This window comes from Macaca fascicularis, chromosome 17 (assembly GCF_037993035.2).
Source record: "Macaca fascicularis isolate 582-1 chromosome 17, T2T-MFA8v1.1".
Classification (NCBI taxonomy): Eukaryota; Metazoa; Chordata; class Mammalia; order Primates; family Cercopithecidae; genus Macaca; species Macaca fascicularis.
In genome coordinates this window covers 68,582,552-68,599,456 of record NC_088391.1, presented here as the reverse complement: position 1 = coordinate 68,599,456, position 16,905 = coordinate 68,582,552, and the positions used below count along the sequence as shown (strand labels likewise).

Genomic DNA, 16,905 nt, shown 5'->3' with positions numbered 1-16,905 from the left:
GCTCACGTCCGGCAAATGTTACCACTCTTTTAAAAGTCTCAGAGACAAGAAAGTGTTTAAGAACTTGAAAAATGAAGACATCCCCAAGTGTTTGCTGACACACTGCTTTGCCTCAGGCTTTCAGGCATATCATAAAACAAAAGAAGTGGGAAGAGGGGAACATGGCTCTGACTTTCTAGTAATTTTCTACATTGATGACACTTGCACTTTCTTTTGTACATATTCCAAATCTACGGCATATGGTCAGAGCTCAAATTACCTAACAGCACAACATTAACTCTTAAAACAGAAACATGATATTCTAAAAAGGTACTTAGGCTCACCACAAATTATGAGTGGATATCTGCGCATAGGGTCTTACATTAAAAGACATTTTCCCACATAACATCAGATTTGGAATTGCTGGATTTCCTGCTATCACTAAACATAACTGATAAAGGATAAATGCAGAGAATGTCCCATGGATGGGAAGCCCATCGTTCTACGCTTACAAATACGCTCACATAGACATGCCCATATACCCCGTATTCTCTGGCACTGGAACTTCGCTCCTCCTCTCCTTTCTGCCTGAAATGCCTCTATCTATACCTCCCCCTTGCATCTGGCTTACTCTTGCTCGTTCTTTAAGGCTTACCTCTGGCATTGCCTCTTTTGAGCCTACTCTACTCCAGATACAATGTCTACTGCCTCCCTCTCCACACTCCACATATTTTGTGGCTACCTTGACCTTTGTGTTTATCATATTCCCGAGGACCCTCCCTTGGTGAGGGCCAGCCTTCATGTTTAACAATCCTGGCTCAAAATGACTCCCTGCTAGAAGTTGAGTTTTCTCTCTGTACTCCTTTTTGTACTCCTGGCATCTAGCAAAGTGGTTCTCTAGCACATAGCGAGAGCTCGACAATTGTTTTGGAAAGAGAAAGACACAGAGACAGGGAGAAACAGAGAGGGAGAGAGAGAGGTGTTACTTAGCACATAGAATATAGCACAACTACAAAAAGACAAATAAGATAACAGGTTGAGGGAAATTCATTGTCTAGTAGATACGAAGAAATATTAAAATAATCAATCAGTCAATATGTACTTATTGACAAACTACTATGGATAAATTTACTTGATGATTCAAAGAGTTATAAGATGATGCCATTTAGTTGATGAGTACACTGCAATAGTAAGCGATGTGTCAAAGTAATGCACAGTTAATTGCTAAATGAGAATCGAAGATAATAAGCCTTCTGAGTCCAGATGACAAAAGTCACACCTTAGGGTGTGAAAGCTTTGGGGAGGAAGTAAAATTCATGCCAGACTTTTTGAAGGATGGCTTGGTTTGAGATGGTAGAATCCATTGACCCACACTGCCTTCACCCTATCTACCTCTCATTACACCTTACCTTTACCATGCAACCTTAGCCCCCCACCACACCTGATGTATAGACACACATTAAAGTTCCACTTCCATTTTCTTCTCATTTAATATTTTCTCAACAGGTGTCTTTACTCTATAAAGATACTACATTTTAAATCCTTGGGTTCAACCCCAAATTGGATCTTCAGAAACTGCCTTTTACCTGAGCACACTCCTTCTTCCCCTCTAGGTGTTTATCTTTGCTTGGGAATCACTGATACAAATATATCCCGCCAGTGTCCCAGGCTCTACCTGCTCAACACAAAGCAGAGTGTCAGCTGCTTAAGACCAATTGTGTACTCCCTATTCTGCTCCTATTTCTTCCCACATTGATTAGTGGCATTACTACGCTTAAAATCACCCTGGGCTTGAAAACCTAGCGTTGTGTAATCTCTCTCCTTCCCCCAAATCCCACACCCCTATGGGGACCTGATCTCTGAGTTCCCTGCTAGAAGCTCTTCCTACAACATCAGATTTCCCAGAGAAGACTGATGTTCTTCTCATGCCCTCACAGTTGATCTTATGGTATGGTTATTTGTACATTCATATGCTCCAACTTTTGGGGCTATAAAGCTGCTGCCACTTTTCAGAGTTCTCTGCTCTGGGACTCCCATCATGATGCTGAGTGACATCACCTAGACATGAAAGCCCTTTCTCTGATCCCTCCTCTCCCCGGAGTCCCTTCACCCTCCTCCCTTGCTGGGTGATGGTCTCTTTGCAGTTGTCTTTGGAGGTTCTCATGTGGCAAGTGACTCCCTCAGAAGCAAAGCCTGTGAAAGCACCAGCCAAATTAGGCTTGTGGTATGCCTCTGCCATCTCATGGTCATATCTTTTTTCTCCATCAGCACCCTAATCCTTGGAACTCACTGCAATGATGATTAAATAAACACAGTAAGGAACACAAAGAGGTCCATGATAGCTTTGATGTTTTAAGTGTGGGTGTGGCTGAATATTCAACTTATGATAACACAAGAAAAATTTAATTTTAAAAAGTAGCATAGAATGCCTCTCAAAAGTGAATATGTCATCGTGTTTGGTTATGACAATAAGATTCTCTAAGGATAGGCTAGCGCAGGAAGAAAGGAGCTAATCTCCCCAGTGTAAGTAGTTAACAGGAACTGGGGGCTGGAGAGCGAAGGTGGAAGAAAGGGGCTGTTGAGGAAAACAGCAGCAGGTGAAGGCCTGCAGAGAAATACCAGCCAACAAGAAATGCCCAATAACAGGGATGGCCAAGGAATTTATGAACAGGGATTTCCAATATTTCATTTTACGTAGTTTGGTGTAGGCTTCTGCAATATATTGCTACCACTCCCACCATCCCATGTCTTTACTAAGACTTTATCCAAGTGGCATTTGGACACATCAAGGAAACTATAGCTGGTTTAGTGTGGAAGTGAGAGAACAGGACAGAGGTAAGTCAGAAGTGAAATACTGAAGGGAAATCAGATCAAAACGTGGTGATATGGCTTGCCTCTGTGTCCGCACCCAAATCTCACCTCGAATTGTAGTACCCATGGGTCCCTGAGTCAAGGGCAGGACCAGGTGGAGGTGATTGGATTATGGGGGCAGTTTACCCCATGCTGTTCTAGTGATAGTGAGTGAGTTCTCAGGAGGTTTGATGGTTTTATAAGTGTCTGGTATCTTCCCCTGCTTGCTTTCATTCCATCCTGCCACCCTGTGAAGAAGGCCCCTGCTTCTCCTTTGCCTTCCTCCATGGTCATAAGTTTCCTGAGGCCTCCCCAGCAAGGTGGAACTGTGAGTCAATTAAATCTCTTTCCTTTATGAATTACCCAGTGCCAGGTATTTCTTCATAGCAGTGTTGGAACAGACTAATACACATGGCCATGCTCCTTCTCACCAGTTCTATTCAAGAGAGTATTGGAAGTTCTGACCAGGGCAATCAGGTAAGAGAAACAAATAAAGCATGTTCGAATAGAAAGAGAGGAAGTCAAATTGTTTTTGTTTGCAGATGACATGATCCTATATCTAGAAAACCCCATCATCTCAGCCCAAAATCTTCTTAGGCTGATAAGCAACTTCAACAAAGTCTCAGGATACAAAATCAATGTGCAAAAATCGCTAGCATTCCTATACACCAACAACAGGCAAGCAAAGAGTCAATCATGAATGAACTCCCATTCACAATTGCTATAAAGAGAATAAAATACCTAGGAATACAGCTAACACGGGAAGTGAAGGACCTCTTCAAGAAGAACTACAAACCACTGCTCAAAGAAATCAGACAGGACACAAAAAAATGGAAAAACATTTCATGTTCATGAATAGGAAGTCTCAATATTGTGAAAATGGCCATAGTGCCCAAAGTAATTTAGAGAGTCAACGTTATTCCCATTAAACTATCATTACAGGAGAATGAGATAGGAGACCGGGTTAGGATGAAGAAGGATGGATTTCATTTTGAACACATTGAGTTTCTCATGTCTTTGAGACAGTGGGCAGTGGGCTACCCAAAGGCAACTCAGAGAAGAGATCTGGAGCAGATATAAACAAAGAAGTGGAGAGCACACAAATGGCCACTGAAACCCTGGATCTGGATGCTGCTGTTGAAAGGCAGAGCACAGAACAGGAGGAGAAGAGAAGAGGGACTTGGAGCCTTTAGGAGCATCAACATTTAATGGCTTGGTAGAAAATGATGAGGAAGCTGAGGAGACTAAGGAAGAAGGGCTGAGAAATCGAAAAAGAAAGAAAATCCAGAAGAGTGTGTTGGGGGAGTGTGCTGGTTCTCGAAACACAACAAGAGAGATTTGATAAGGGCATAAAGAGTCAGTGGTGCCCTTTGAAGGGTGACGTGGTCATACAGACTGATATGAACAATGTCATCAGTGACTTAGGGAAAGCTGTTTCCATGAACTAATGGTGATAGGAACCAGAAAATGGAGATGAAAAGCAGCATCAACTCTTCTGAGAACGTTGGCTAAGATGGAAAGAGAGGAAGGGTGTCAGCAGAGTAGGTTTGTAATATTAGGCTATCAAATTTTTAGGAGCTATATTTTTTAAGATGGAAGAGGTTTGAACATGGAAAATGGGGAAACCAGTGAAGCAGGACTTTGATCAGAGAGATAGGAGTGAGACAGAGGAATGTAACAAGGAACAGCAGTTATAAAGCTAAAATTCTGATTCAGTCTTGATTAAAATGAAAATAAAACATGCTCTGATGAGAAGACTTCAAAGGATAATCTGCTTGGCATATCTTGATAATTCAAAACACTGTATTGGTTATTTCCATTCTTAGCAAGAGAAGAAAGAAGACAGAAAACATCAATATCCCAATGGTTGAAATCACAATGACCAAGAAGCAAACTTGGAAATCAACTAGAAGGGCCAAAGGTTTTATTTAAGTTAAAAATTTTACATGCCATGTCTTGCTGTCATGAATTACAGCTACTCTCTTGAACATTTACAAAAATAGGACAAGAGGCTTTCAAAGATATTCAAGTCTTAACTCCAAAATTTTGTTTGATCACCCAGGTCTGAACTCTCTCATTGCATAACTAATGTATACCATACATAAAATGACACTTCTCAGAAAATTTCATTTTTTCTTTAGCTATAAAATATGATAATTTTAAAAAAACTCTCTGTAAGTATAGGTATAGATGTAGATATAGGAATAGATATATTAATTATAAAGATAGACTAACATAGTTATAGGCATAGATATACATTTAAACAAAGGTATGATATTATGAGCTCTTCTGTTGATAAAAAAAAATTTAAGGCCTTTTGGGTGTGGTTTACATTGTGCTTGTAATAGATTTTAATCAAAACACAATATAACACAAGTTTTTAATCTGAACTTGATTTCTTCCATAGTATAAATTAAGAAAGGAACAAATGAGAGATGGGATAACCCATGGTGTTAAGGGCTACAGAGAGGTCAAGGGAGGAAATTCCAGGAAAAGGACTCATTCCTGGATGACAGGGGAGTTTGATGGTCTTTTCAATTGTGCTGCACAGAAAAAGATGTATGGGAGAAAATGAAATTTCAGGGAAAGATTAGGTGGTGAAAAAAAGCTTGCAAAACTAAGAACAGAAAAAGTAAGGGTGTCAGTCTTAAGTGAAAATTCTTCTGGAGAAGATGGGAGGGGAGAGAAAAGGGGGAGAGATGAACACCAGTGTATTAGTGAAAGATAAAGGGAAATGTTTGACATTGAGCTATTAGCTAGTGTTATCAATCATAGCCCCCCATTTTTATCTGTTTTTGACCTATTTTCATTTTCTTTGGGCTCCTCTGGGAACAAAGATATCTTTGTGAAGCCTTTACTCCCTTTCATCATTTAATAATCGCTTCTATTTTTCAGCATTTACTAAAAAGGCTGTTTCTCAGCCCTGGGAATGCACTGGCATTAAAGGTGAGAAACAGAAGCTGTACTTTCAGCTTTTCCAAAGAAAAGCACTTCAGAAATCAAAGGCATTGCTATATTGTTATTATTCTCTCCTTCCCCTGAAGGCTTGGCATGACATATTTTTGATGCTCAAAGAGAAGTCTTTTCGTTTAGCCATTATATTAATAATCTGTGACTCTAAAAAAGGAATGGATATACAAATTGATCAACCTAGCCTAATAATCTCCTCTTTCCCTTAGTTCCAGAGCTATGGATCTGAGCCAAGAATCAGAAATAGGAACATTGTAACTCATTTCATCTCCCATGTAAATCACATCCAGCAATGCATAATCGTGAGGGAGGGCAGAGAGCCAAGCCCCATCAGCTCTGTGAAAACAGATCCACAACCTCAACAGGCATTGATAGCATGAGATGTTAATTCATGAATAATCCTTCCACGTTTTTACCCTGTTATATAACCAGTTGCTTTTTATAATGATATTGGAATAATGAATAATTGGAATGATGAGTTGAGGACAAAATATGAAGTTATTTTAAAAATAAGTAATAAATAGATCTAAGAAAAGTACCAGTTATTCTCTATCAAGACAAAAATGGATGAATCTTAACAATACTCAGAAAAAATAATAACTAGGAGAACTCCTAGTTAACATTTTCCCCACTTAGATAACTCCTTACATCAAAGGTATCACCCATAGGGAAGTATCTAATAACAGCCTGAGGGGAAAGAATGTTTTAAACTCCAAATGTAATTCATACATGGAAGTTCATGTAATTGGAAGTCATCTGTAGATGAGCAGGTTCTAAAATAAAACATTGTAACAGTTGGTGAATGTGACTCCAAGTTGTGACTGCTCAACATGTTATAGAAATATAATTTGATTTAGTTATAGATAGGTAGACAGATAGACAAACAGATAGAGATAGGATAGATAGATAGATAGATAGATAGATAGATAGATAGATAGATAGATACATAGATACATAGATACATAGATACATAGATACATAGATACATAGATAGATGTAATGATAGGTATAAAAAAAGTAACTCGAGCTCTTTCTATTGACCAACTAGAGTTTATTTACATCCTTATAGATCTCACTCAAATTATTTCAAAATACATGTATTTCTAAATATATCCATAACTTGGAAATGAAAGAGACATTAGAAGTCTGCAGGGTAGATGAAAATTTTATAAAATAAACCAATCTAATATTAAATGAGCACATAGTTTAATAAAATTTTCTTTTCCAATAGTCAGAATTAGAAAAACTGATCCCATTGAAACATTAAAATATTCTAGAAGTTGAGACATAAAAACATCTTTGGATACCTGAAAAGTAAACTAAATAGAAGACCTGTTTTTGTTTCTGAGTTAGTGATGATATTGATTATAGAGCATGCTTCTTTAAAGACCAGAGTGTAGGTTCCATGTTTTGTTCACTGATATATCCCAAGATCCTAGAATAATATCTGGCACACAGCAGTGTTTATTAAATATTTATTACATTGAATTGGTGCTGGCATTTCTAGCATGAAAATTGTAGAATAAGGTGTCCTCCACCTGATCTATCATTTAGTTATAACTATTACTCTCAACAACAACAAAAAAAATTAGAAAATATTCATTTGTCACTTAACATTTATGAACAACTTGCCACACATAACCTCATCCAGTTCTCCAGGTTCTGCACAGCCTGGAGACAGCTGGGCACCAGGAGCCCACATCGGAACCCCTGTCTGATGCCTGACTCTGTTCTCTCCTGCTGTCACTGTTAAGGATTAAGTTGTGTCCCCTCTGCCCCCAAAATTCACATGTTGAAGTCCTAATCCACAATTCCTCAGAATGTGACCTTGCTTAGAAGTAGGGTCATTGCAGATGTAATTAGTTCAGTTAGGATGAGGTCATACTGTAGTAGGATAGACATGATTAGTTGCTTCATAACAAAGGGAAATTTGGACTCAGACGTGCACACAGGGAGAAGGTCATGTGAAGATGAAGGCAGCAATCAGAACAATGCTTGTACCAACTGGGCAATGTCAATGACTATCAGGAAACCGCCAGAAGTTAGGGGAGCCCTCACAGTCCTCAGAAGGAACCAACCCTGATGAACCCTTGATTATGGACTTCTGGCCTCTAAAACTATGAGGCAATAAATTCCTGTTGTTTAAGCCACCCAGTGGCACTTTGTGGCAGTTTGCAGCACCCAGTTTGTGGCACTCATTTCTTTTGGCTGTAAGTAACCCTAGCAATCTAATGCAGCCACCTACTTACTCCTAGCAGTTTGTCAGATGTCCTACCAGGGTACTTGTAGCCCTGACCTTACTCCCACTGGACACCCTACAGTACAGAGCTGAGAGTTCACGAGATTGCCTCCAATTTATCCCAAAGCATCCACAATTATATGTTGTAGATGTCTGACATGTTCTTCCATCTAATGGCACAGCAATTACGCCCGACACCGTTCCCTTACCGTCTCCTGGCTCCTGTGCTTGAAGAGGCATTGTAACCTGGAGGGGGCGGTGGAAACCAGGACTGCCTGTTAAGAAATGACACGGTAATAAACACAATGCTTGAAAGGCTGATCCCACCCACATGTCTGAAAATAATTTGACAGTTAAAAAGACAGTGAGATTATACCAAGCCTTGGAAGTAAAATGAACACTATTTCATAAATGAAGTAGGAAGTAATTGTCCTATATTCTAGGCTATCTGTTCCTCCAAGTAAACTTCTTTTCTCATTTCCTTTGGCACTAAGTAATGTGGACGTTTCTTTTAAAAATAAATCTAAAGCAAACCTGGAAAATAATGACAATTGCTAAATCTAGATAGTAAATTCATGTATGTTTATCATGTTATTCTCCCTATTTTTTGCATGTCTGAACTATTCACAACAGAAATAACAATCTTATACTCTACTCAAAATATATATAGTTTTATTTTTATTTTTACTTTTGAGACGGAGTTTCGCTCTTGTCGCCCAGGCTGCAGTGCAGTGGCGCGATCTCAGCTCACCACAACCTCCGCCTCCCGGGTTCAAGCAGTTCTCCTGCCTCAGCCTCCCAAGTAGCTGGGATTACAGGTGCCCACCACCACGCCTGGCTAATTTTGTATTTTTTAATAGAGATGGGGTTTCTCCATGTTGGTCAGACTGGTCTCAAACTCCCGCCCTCAGGTCATCCACCCACCTGGGCCTCCCAAAGTGCTGGGATTACAGGCGTGAGCCACCACACCCAGCCTCAAAATATAATTTTTTAAAAACTGTGGGCCAGGTGCAGGGGCTCACGCCTGTAATCCCAGCACTTTGGGAGGCCAAGGCAGGTGGATCACCAGGTCAGGAGCTCAAGACCAGCCTGGCAAAAATGGTGAAACCCCATCTCTACTAAAAATACAAAAATTAGCTGGGCGTGGTGGCATGTGTCTATACTCCCAGCTACTCGGGAGGTTGAGGCAGAGAATTGCTTAAACCCGGGAGGCAGCGGCTGCAGTGAGCCGAGATCGTGCCATTGCACACTCCATTTCCAAAAAAGAAAGAAAGAAAGAAAAAGAAAGAAAGAAAGAAAGAAAGAAAGAAAGAAAGAAAGAAAGAAAGAAAGAAAGAAAGAAAGAAAGAAAGAAAAGAAACTGATAGAAAACTCTGACAAGTAAGAATATTGAAAGCGTAAGTGAGTATCATAGCAGCACTAGCTTCAGTTCTAACCTTAATTAGAAAGATGTCCTCACATCACTAGGTCATAATTTTAGTTGGTAGCAATAGCTAAGCAGAAAGACCAAGATACGAACGAAAACTGAAGATATTCAGATGAGAACAGTATGCACTACAGAAGAAAAGGCAGACAGGAAAGCAGGCTTTAAATTGTTTAAGTAGGTCTCTTCTCTGAGCCACTGCAGAGCTGAACTAAGACAAGTTACGAGTCACTCAAGGCAGATCCCAGCTCAAGGTAAGGAATAGATGCTACCCAGGAGAGCAAGTCAAAGATGTGTCCCAAAATAATGAGAGTCTTATTGCTGGCTTCAGTGACCCTGAATTATGCCCAAAATGTCAGAGGAAAGATTCTTGCACTAGGTAGGAGATTGAACTGACTATCCTAAAATTTCTCTTTCAAACTTAGGAATCTGTTTTTACTAGGCAAAGGGTCAAGGGGCATGAAATTTAGGTTCAAGGGAAAGATGAATCACATTTCTGAGACTTTGCAGCCTCAACCAGAATTTTGTTGAAGGAAAAAAATAGAATCAGTCATTTTTCTCCAGCAGCACCACGGCGATGTCAGCCGGTCCATCAACAAACATTGAGTACCTACCCCGTACAGAGCATGGACCCAGGTACAGACAGGGAAATTGAGAAAATTTTAAAACATTGATGTTTGTAAATGCTTATTTTCCATTTGCATCACAATTCATAGCCCTGGGGTTTTTTCAACATGCAAACTTCTCTTCCACCATCATGTTCTGTCCCATGAAGAATATTTGGTCACCACTGGTCCAACTACTCCTCCGTGCCTGCTAATTACATAGGACTCGGTACCAGCAGAATGTGGGAGACCATGGAGAGGAGGTCGGTGGAGGAGGCAATAATCAAACAAATACAGATGGATGTCTCCAGAAAGGGTCTTTGACTCTGCATTTGGAAGCAAGACCAGCCCAATCCACAGAGCAGAGGTGGCATCTCCACATACAGGCCTGTTTCAGGAGCATGGCAGCATGGGGCCCTATATTCATCGTTATTTCAGGTTAAGATATTCCCAACAGCAACACTCCATGAAACATGCTACCTCAAGCAGTTCGCCATTTAACATGCAAGCTCTATCATCTAAAACACTTCCTAGAAATTCAAGGCCCTAAAGGAACTGAAAACAAGACTCTATATTTGAGAAAGAGATTGTTGGAGGAAAGAGCTGAAGTTTGGGAACAGCAGAATGTAGATGCTGGAACCCCGCCAAAGAGAGGAGGAAGCTTTCTAATGCTGCCTGGGAGTTTGGTGGATGACTTGCTTCAGAAATTAATAAAGAAGAGTCTTTCATAGTATATCAGCAAGAGGCAGACACAGTGAGTTCATTGTACCTCTTCTTCTTTACAGGAGTAGTAGCAGAAGTGGATGCTACGGTGTTGGAGGTGTTTGCATTCAGTGAACCGCCAGGTTGCCTGTTTAATGACAAGAACAACAATTAATCACACTCTCAAACTTTTTCATTTCAGCCTACCTTTGAAAAGTCTTAAATTCTACTCATATTCCTGCCTGCTCTCTGTTCATCATAAAGTGTTTCACTTGAGGATGGAAAAACAGCCAAAAATCTTCTCCCTTAGTTGACATATTTTAGAAGTTGTCAGGTTCTCATAGAACTAGCTAAAACTAAAGGAATAAAGAAGTGATTCATAAAATGACATTAACTGTCTGAAATTCACACCAATCAATTCTGGCATGCTACAGATTCACATTTCTTTTATTCCTGTGATTGTATTGTGACTAATTATGTTGCAGTTTTTTGCATTAGAAAAATTTTTAAATCATACCGTCTTAAGTCTCTATCTAGCATTTATTCATATAGGCAGATCCTCAGAAATGGAAGTGACCCAGGCCCGTTTAAAGCTCTGAGAGCTGTGATCCAGTGTATAAATCACTTTATACATAAATAGGAATTCAAAAATAAAATAAGTTTACAAATATGTCTGATTTGGGCTGCTTGTAACCACCAGTAGTACATTCCAGGGAAAATGTATTTCGTTTAAATAGATTTTTAGCTCACCCCATGATTTCCCAATTCAATTTTCTCTGAAGCAGGAGGCATAGATGTGAAGGGTGGGTAGGGAAGGAAGTGAGGTGTGGAGGAAGGGTTAATTATTGTGGGAGTAGAGAGAAGAAAAGTCCTGTGGGGGAAAAAATAAGGAGTCTAGATTTTAACAAAGAAGAAGAAAGAAAGGATCACCTAAGCTTTGGTGTTTGATTAGAGTTATGACTGGAAATCTTTTTTTCTGCAAAAGTCCAGATAGTCACATTTGGACCTTTGCAGACCATTTTGGTATTGTCTTCTACTACTCAACTCTGCCAGAGCAATAGGGGCATGGCTGTATTCCAATAAAATTGGCCTGAGGTGGTTTTCCCTGGTTTTTCTTGAACACGTAAAAAGAAATATACTACAATTAGAAAGAATACATACAACTTTGTTACTTCCGGTGATCTAAACATGGACATGCTCCTGGTAAGAGAGAAAGAAAGCAAAGTTTGAACAATGAAGAATGAACGTTTGCATCTATTTGGAATTATTCTTGAATTTAGAGTTATTAAAAGTTAGACATTGGTGAGAGAAAGAAATAGAAAGCATCATATTTTAATAAATTTCATAAGATGATTTCATGATTTTGTCTCTTGTACTAGAGTCCAAAGAATTTTTCTTCTTCTGAAAATTTAGTGTCGTTTAAGTCCAGTATTTTTATTTGTTGGATTCAGTAATTTTCCTTAACAATAATAATGTAAAATTTGCATTTGTACCTATTTCATAATTTTGCCACCAGGACAACTTAAACAGAAACATAAATGTGGTAAGAATGGTGATTTGGAGCTACTAGCGCTCTTGATTTTTAAGCTAAACAACAAGATTTTATTCTAGCCATGCACAGGAGTAATGATTTTTACTCCTGAATTTCTGCAATAAAAATAATAGAGAGTAAGAATTTACAGAAAGATATCAAGTAGGATTGAAGAATTGCAAGTGCATAGGTAACACTTAGAAAAATATTATACTTGAGCCTTTCCCATAGCTAGTAGATACTGGTACCTATTGGTTAGTTGTTTATCCAAGGTATTGGCCTTATACGTTTTAGTAGCATCATTTCTGTCTGAGATCCTTTATAAAGAAACAAGACAAAAGTCTGAATAAACATTTAAATTGTCAAACTCCTTTCAGACCATTTTCTTGCTAGAATAGCTTAACAATATAACCTTTCTCCCATAAAGAGAACTATTTTTCAAGTGTTACATTTTAGAAAATTTTTAAATAAAAAGAAACTACTTACGACAAAATCTACTTATGAAGTTGTTTTAATAGAGTTTGAAATTTTATTTTATTTTATTTTATTTTATTTTATTTTTTGAGACAGAGTCCTGCTCTGTCACCCAGGCTGGAGTGCAGTAGTGTGATCTCAGCTCACTGCAACCTCCGCCCGCAGGGTTCAAACTATTCTACTGCCTCAGCCTCCTGAGTAACTGGAACTACAGGCACTCACCCCCAAGCCGAGTTAATTTTTGTAGTTTTAGTAGAGATGATGTCTCACCACGTTGGCCACATTAGTCTTGAACTCTTGACCTCAGGTAACCCACCCACCTCCACATCCTAAAGTGCTGAGATTACAGGTGTGAGCCACTGCGCCCAACCTGAAATATTAAAAGTGTTATGCCTTTTGCCGGTTTGTCTTTCTGACTCTTCGAGCATTTAACTCATTAACTATTTTCATTTTCATTATTGTCTAATGATATATCTTGTCAATGACAGTACTTCCTAAGTCAGTGAAAGGCGTCAATGAAATACTTTTTTTTTTAATGGTTTGTGGCATAAACAATATTATGTGTTTGCCAAACACATTTTCTTTTCTTTCTGAGCAATCAGGGAGACCACATTTCCCAACCTTCATTGCAATTAAATTGGGACCATATGATTGAGCTCTAGACTAAAGAGTGTGGGCAGACATGTTATCTGCCACTTCCAGACCCATTGTAAAACCTCCTGGTGATCTTCCATGTTCTTTCTTCCCCCTTCTACTATGGCTTTGGTATGCATGGCAGCATAAAGATGGCAGCATTAAAATATGGAAAGAACTTAGGTCCCTGAGTCACTTCATGGACTCCAGCAAATCACATTGGACTCTGATGTGTCAAGCAGTACCTTATAGTATGTTAAACCATCTAGATTTGGAAGAGAGGAAGCAGACTTGTTAAAAAGTTACTCTACCTTGACAAATTAGTTTACTTTGACTAATACATGTAATAAGTCCAAATGATCATTAGAGATTTTAATCATTCTAATCTCATAGATCTAGAAAAGCTGTGTTCATCTGCTTCTTGAGTTAGAAAGGACAAATAAGGAAGGTTATCATTCTCTACCAATGGTAGGATCTCATAACTTCGGCCCCGTTCCTTCTTTCCTTGTCTCATACCTACTACTGTTTGCTGGTCATTTGATATGCTTTCTCGACTCTCCAGAACATCCCTGCAAGGTAGGCATAATGATTTTCATTTTATAGATAAAGAAATGGAGTCTCAGAGTCATTGTGTGGCTTTCTCTTGGCAACACAAATAGAAAGTAGTCTATCTCCCAAGTCATTCACTGGGATCCAATGTCATATATTTGATTCTGTAGTATGATTGTTCCCCAAACGCATATATTAGGTTAACACATCTTCCTTTAGTCTTTATTCTTCATCTCTCACAATCTCTTTCATGCTACCTAGGGGATAAGTCTATCAATGGTAATGGAGAGAACTCTAAACCACCATTTCAATATGTATGTTGATTTCATATTGCTGGGGGATATTAATTTTGTAATTATCCTGGAAATTAAATTTCTGTCAACTAGTGATATAAATTAGGTTATTTTAATAAAAATCGGTTTTGGAGACTTGAAATACCCAACAATGTAATTAGCAACATGATCAGAAAAGCTGAAGGAAAAGTTATACTTTCACAATGGAGCACTAGGGGGCCTCCTAACCTAGGTTTTCCAAATTAGTTATAACCCACTATCTCTGCATGCTACATACATATTTATGTTTCTTTTCCACACCTCGTCTTTTACACACATAAGTATATTTTAAAGGGAACTTTTCAAATGCAAACCCAGTACTTTTCTCATATTCATTAAAACAATTCATCTGCATCATTATTAAAATGCCAATGCACACATACTAGATATATTTGATCATCCTCCTCCTAAAATTATTTCATGTCTTACATTTTGGAGTGGTCTATATTACAGAAGTTCGGCTCCTGCTAACAGGACTTGCCTTTCTTTACTGACGCCTGTGTTCTCTTCCTCAAATCTATTTCCACATCGAGTGCCTTGGGAATGAGCTGCCAGAATACTTTTTCCAAACATACCACTAAAGTGTATAAATAAATTATGTAATCTCTGGGCCTGCTTTCGAGAGTATAAAATGAAGGGCTTGGGATATATTGGTGGTTCTGAATCTCAGCTGCACATAGAATTACTTTATAAGCTTGAAAAAAAATGCTTGAGTTCCACCTCAGGCTAATTAAATCAGAATTTGAGGAGTGAGGGGTAGTAGGATAGAAGGCACCAACAAAGTTTAAGAGCTCCGTCAGTGGTTCTAATTTATAACTAAGGCTGAGAATGACCTAACTACATTGCCTGCGAGGTCTAGTCTATTTCCAGCATTCGTAGGCTGCGTCTCAGCTGACCTGACATAAACGTTCAGACACATAGCCTACAAAAGCTTATGTCTTCCACCTTACTTGAGGTCAATTATCTCACTTTAAAATTCATTCCTAGAAATAAGGTTTCCTTCTTCAATTAGCCATCTGCAAGACCAGGATGAATGGACAGAGGTATTTTATCTACCTCTTCTCTATGCACCGTTGTGGAGATGAGATCTTGTACATATACTACAAATTCATTTTTGACAAGGATGATAATTTTTAAAAGAGAAAGACTAACTCTTTAAGATACCAGTGTTGATTATCCTCTAATAGGGTGACTGACTTGAAAGCCTAGGAATAGTGCAGAAGGTATATACATTTGCTACATTAATCAACACTGGCACAGTCTGAGTTTAGAATCTATTGGATGCTGTAAGTTACCATGTATTTTCTTAAAACCCAGTAGGTGCCATTTTTGCCTACAATTGCAGCACGTCTTTAGCTGCAAGGAGTAAACTCAACTAGCACTGGCTTTGGGTATTCATGGTGCCTATTTAATAGGAGTCCAAAAGACTCCTATTAAAGATGCTAACTTTGTCCTTTACTTCTGCTTACTAAGCATCTCTACCAAATCTAAACTAAAAATGTGATTTGTGGCATTTATACTTCAACCTGAATAGAAGTTGCCCTATTTTCCCTGTAGAGATGAGCGCTTTCCCTCCATGTAAGAAGGAACTAACAGCAGGCACACACGTTGGACTCATTCTATCAGCCCTATGGAGACTCCAGTGTCGAAAGAGTATTTTCACTTTCTAAAGAGAAAGTAAAGAGCTAATGTCTCTGTCCTGGAGTGTATTGAAACTATTGTATTATTAAAATTTACAGTCTCTCCATAAAGCAGTTGCATGGACTGATGTTTTTCCACCATCAGTGTGGAAGAACCAAATGTTGGAACAAGGATTACACATATTCACACAAAAAAACCCCTATATTCTTCATTTTAAATTGAACTAACAGATGCCGTGCAGTACCCACCCTAGCTGTACTCAAATCAGCGTCACTAAGAATTGTTCACATCAACCTACTATTAGCAAGATTTTAGAAATGCATCTAGTCAAGATTTAGTGAGATTTGAAGAAAGTAATTCAATTCTTAGAGCTCTCCATCCCTGGGAATAAAATAACAGCGATTCAAACCTTATTTTGGTAAACGTTTAAATTCTTCATAACTTTATAAGAAAAGGAATTTCATATGTTATGCATTCTACTTACATGGTTCAAAAGAACCTTACCTGTCCAAAGTGTCATCAGAACTATACCGACTAATTGTAGCTTTTGACACATCTCTCTCATTTACTTTCCTGTAGCAAAAATAATTACCAAAAAAATCAGATAAATTATAAAAAAAAAGTTTATAAAACCTATCATACATATGGCAATATTTTGACCTATTTGAGTAGGAAATGTACATGTTACCAAGGAAAAATAGATTTAGAGTACCCAAATCTTCCAACTTGGATGGAATAAATTATGGAAAATCCAATATCCAATGCTAATAAAAGATTCTTCTCTGGCTTCAATTATTTCTAACAACAATGTAACATATTCAAATTAGGGATAAGGATTCGTAAATCATACAACACAACAAACAACACGACACGCAAAATGGTTAATAACTAATGTGTACTCTTGTCAATGTTGTTTATTTCTACATAATAGGAACTCAATCTTTTATACTCAACTATATTTTGTTTGCAGAATTTTA

General features: G+C 38.4%; 1 protein-coding gene across 22 annotated transcripts in view; it reads right to left on the bottom strand.

Annotated features, from left to right (window-relative positions):
• Positions 1 to 16,905, bottom strand: part of SCEL (sciellin) — a 111,888-nt gene that overhangs the window by 68,536 nt on the left and 26,447 nt on the right. For 15 of the 22 annotated variants that reach the window (XM_005586042.5, XM_005586043.5, XM_045376899.3 and 12 more), the window contains exons 5-9: positions 16,433 to 16,501; positions 12,548 to 12,616; positions 11,930 to 11,968; positions 10,836 to 10,916; positions 8,248 to 8,313 (exon numbers count right to left, since the gene is read on the bottom strand). In XM_005586042.5, the coding sequence (XP_005586099.3) occupies positions 8,248 to 8,313; positions 10,836 to 10,916; positions 11,930 to 11,968; positions 12,548 to 12,616; positions 16,433 to 16,501 (324 nt within the window). The remainder of the gene's footprint in view (positions 1 to 8,247; positions 8,314 to 10,835; positions 10,917 to 11,929; positions 11,969 to 12,547; positions 12,617 to 16,432; positions 16,502 to 16,905) is intronic. The other 7 variants (XM_005586047.5, XM_074021212.1, XM_074021213.1 and 4 more) reach the window with 1 other exon arrangement.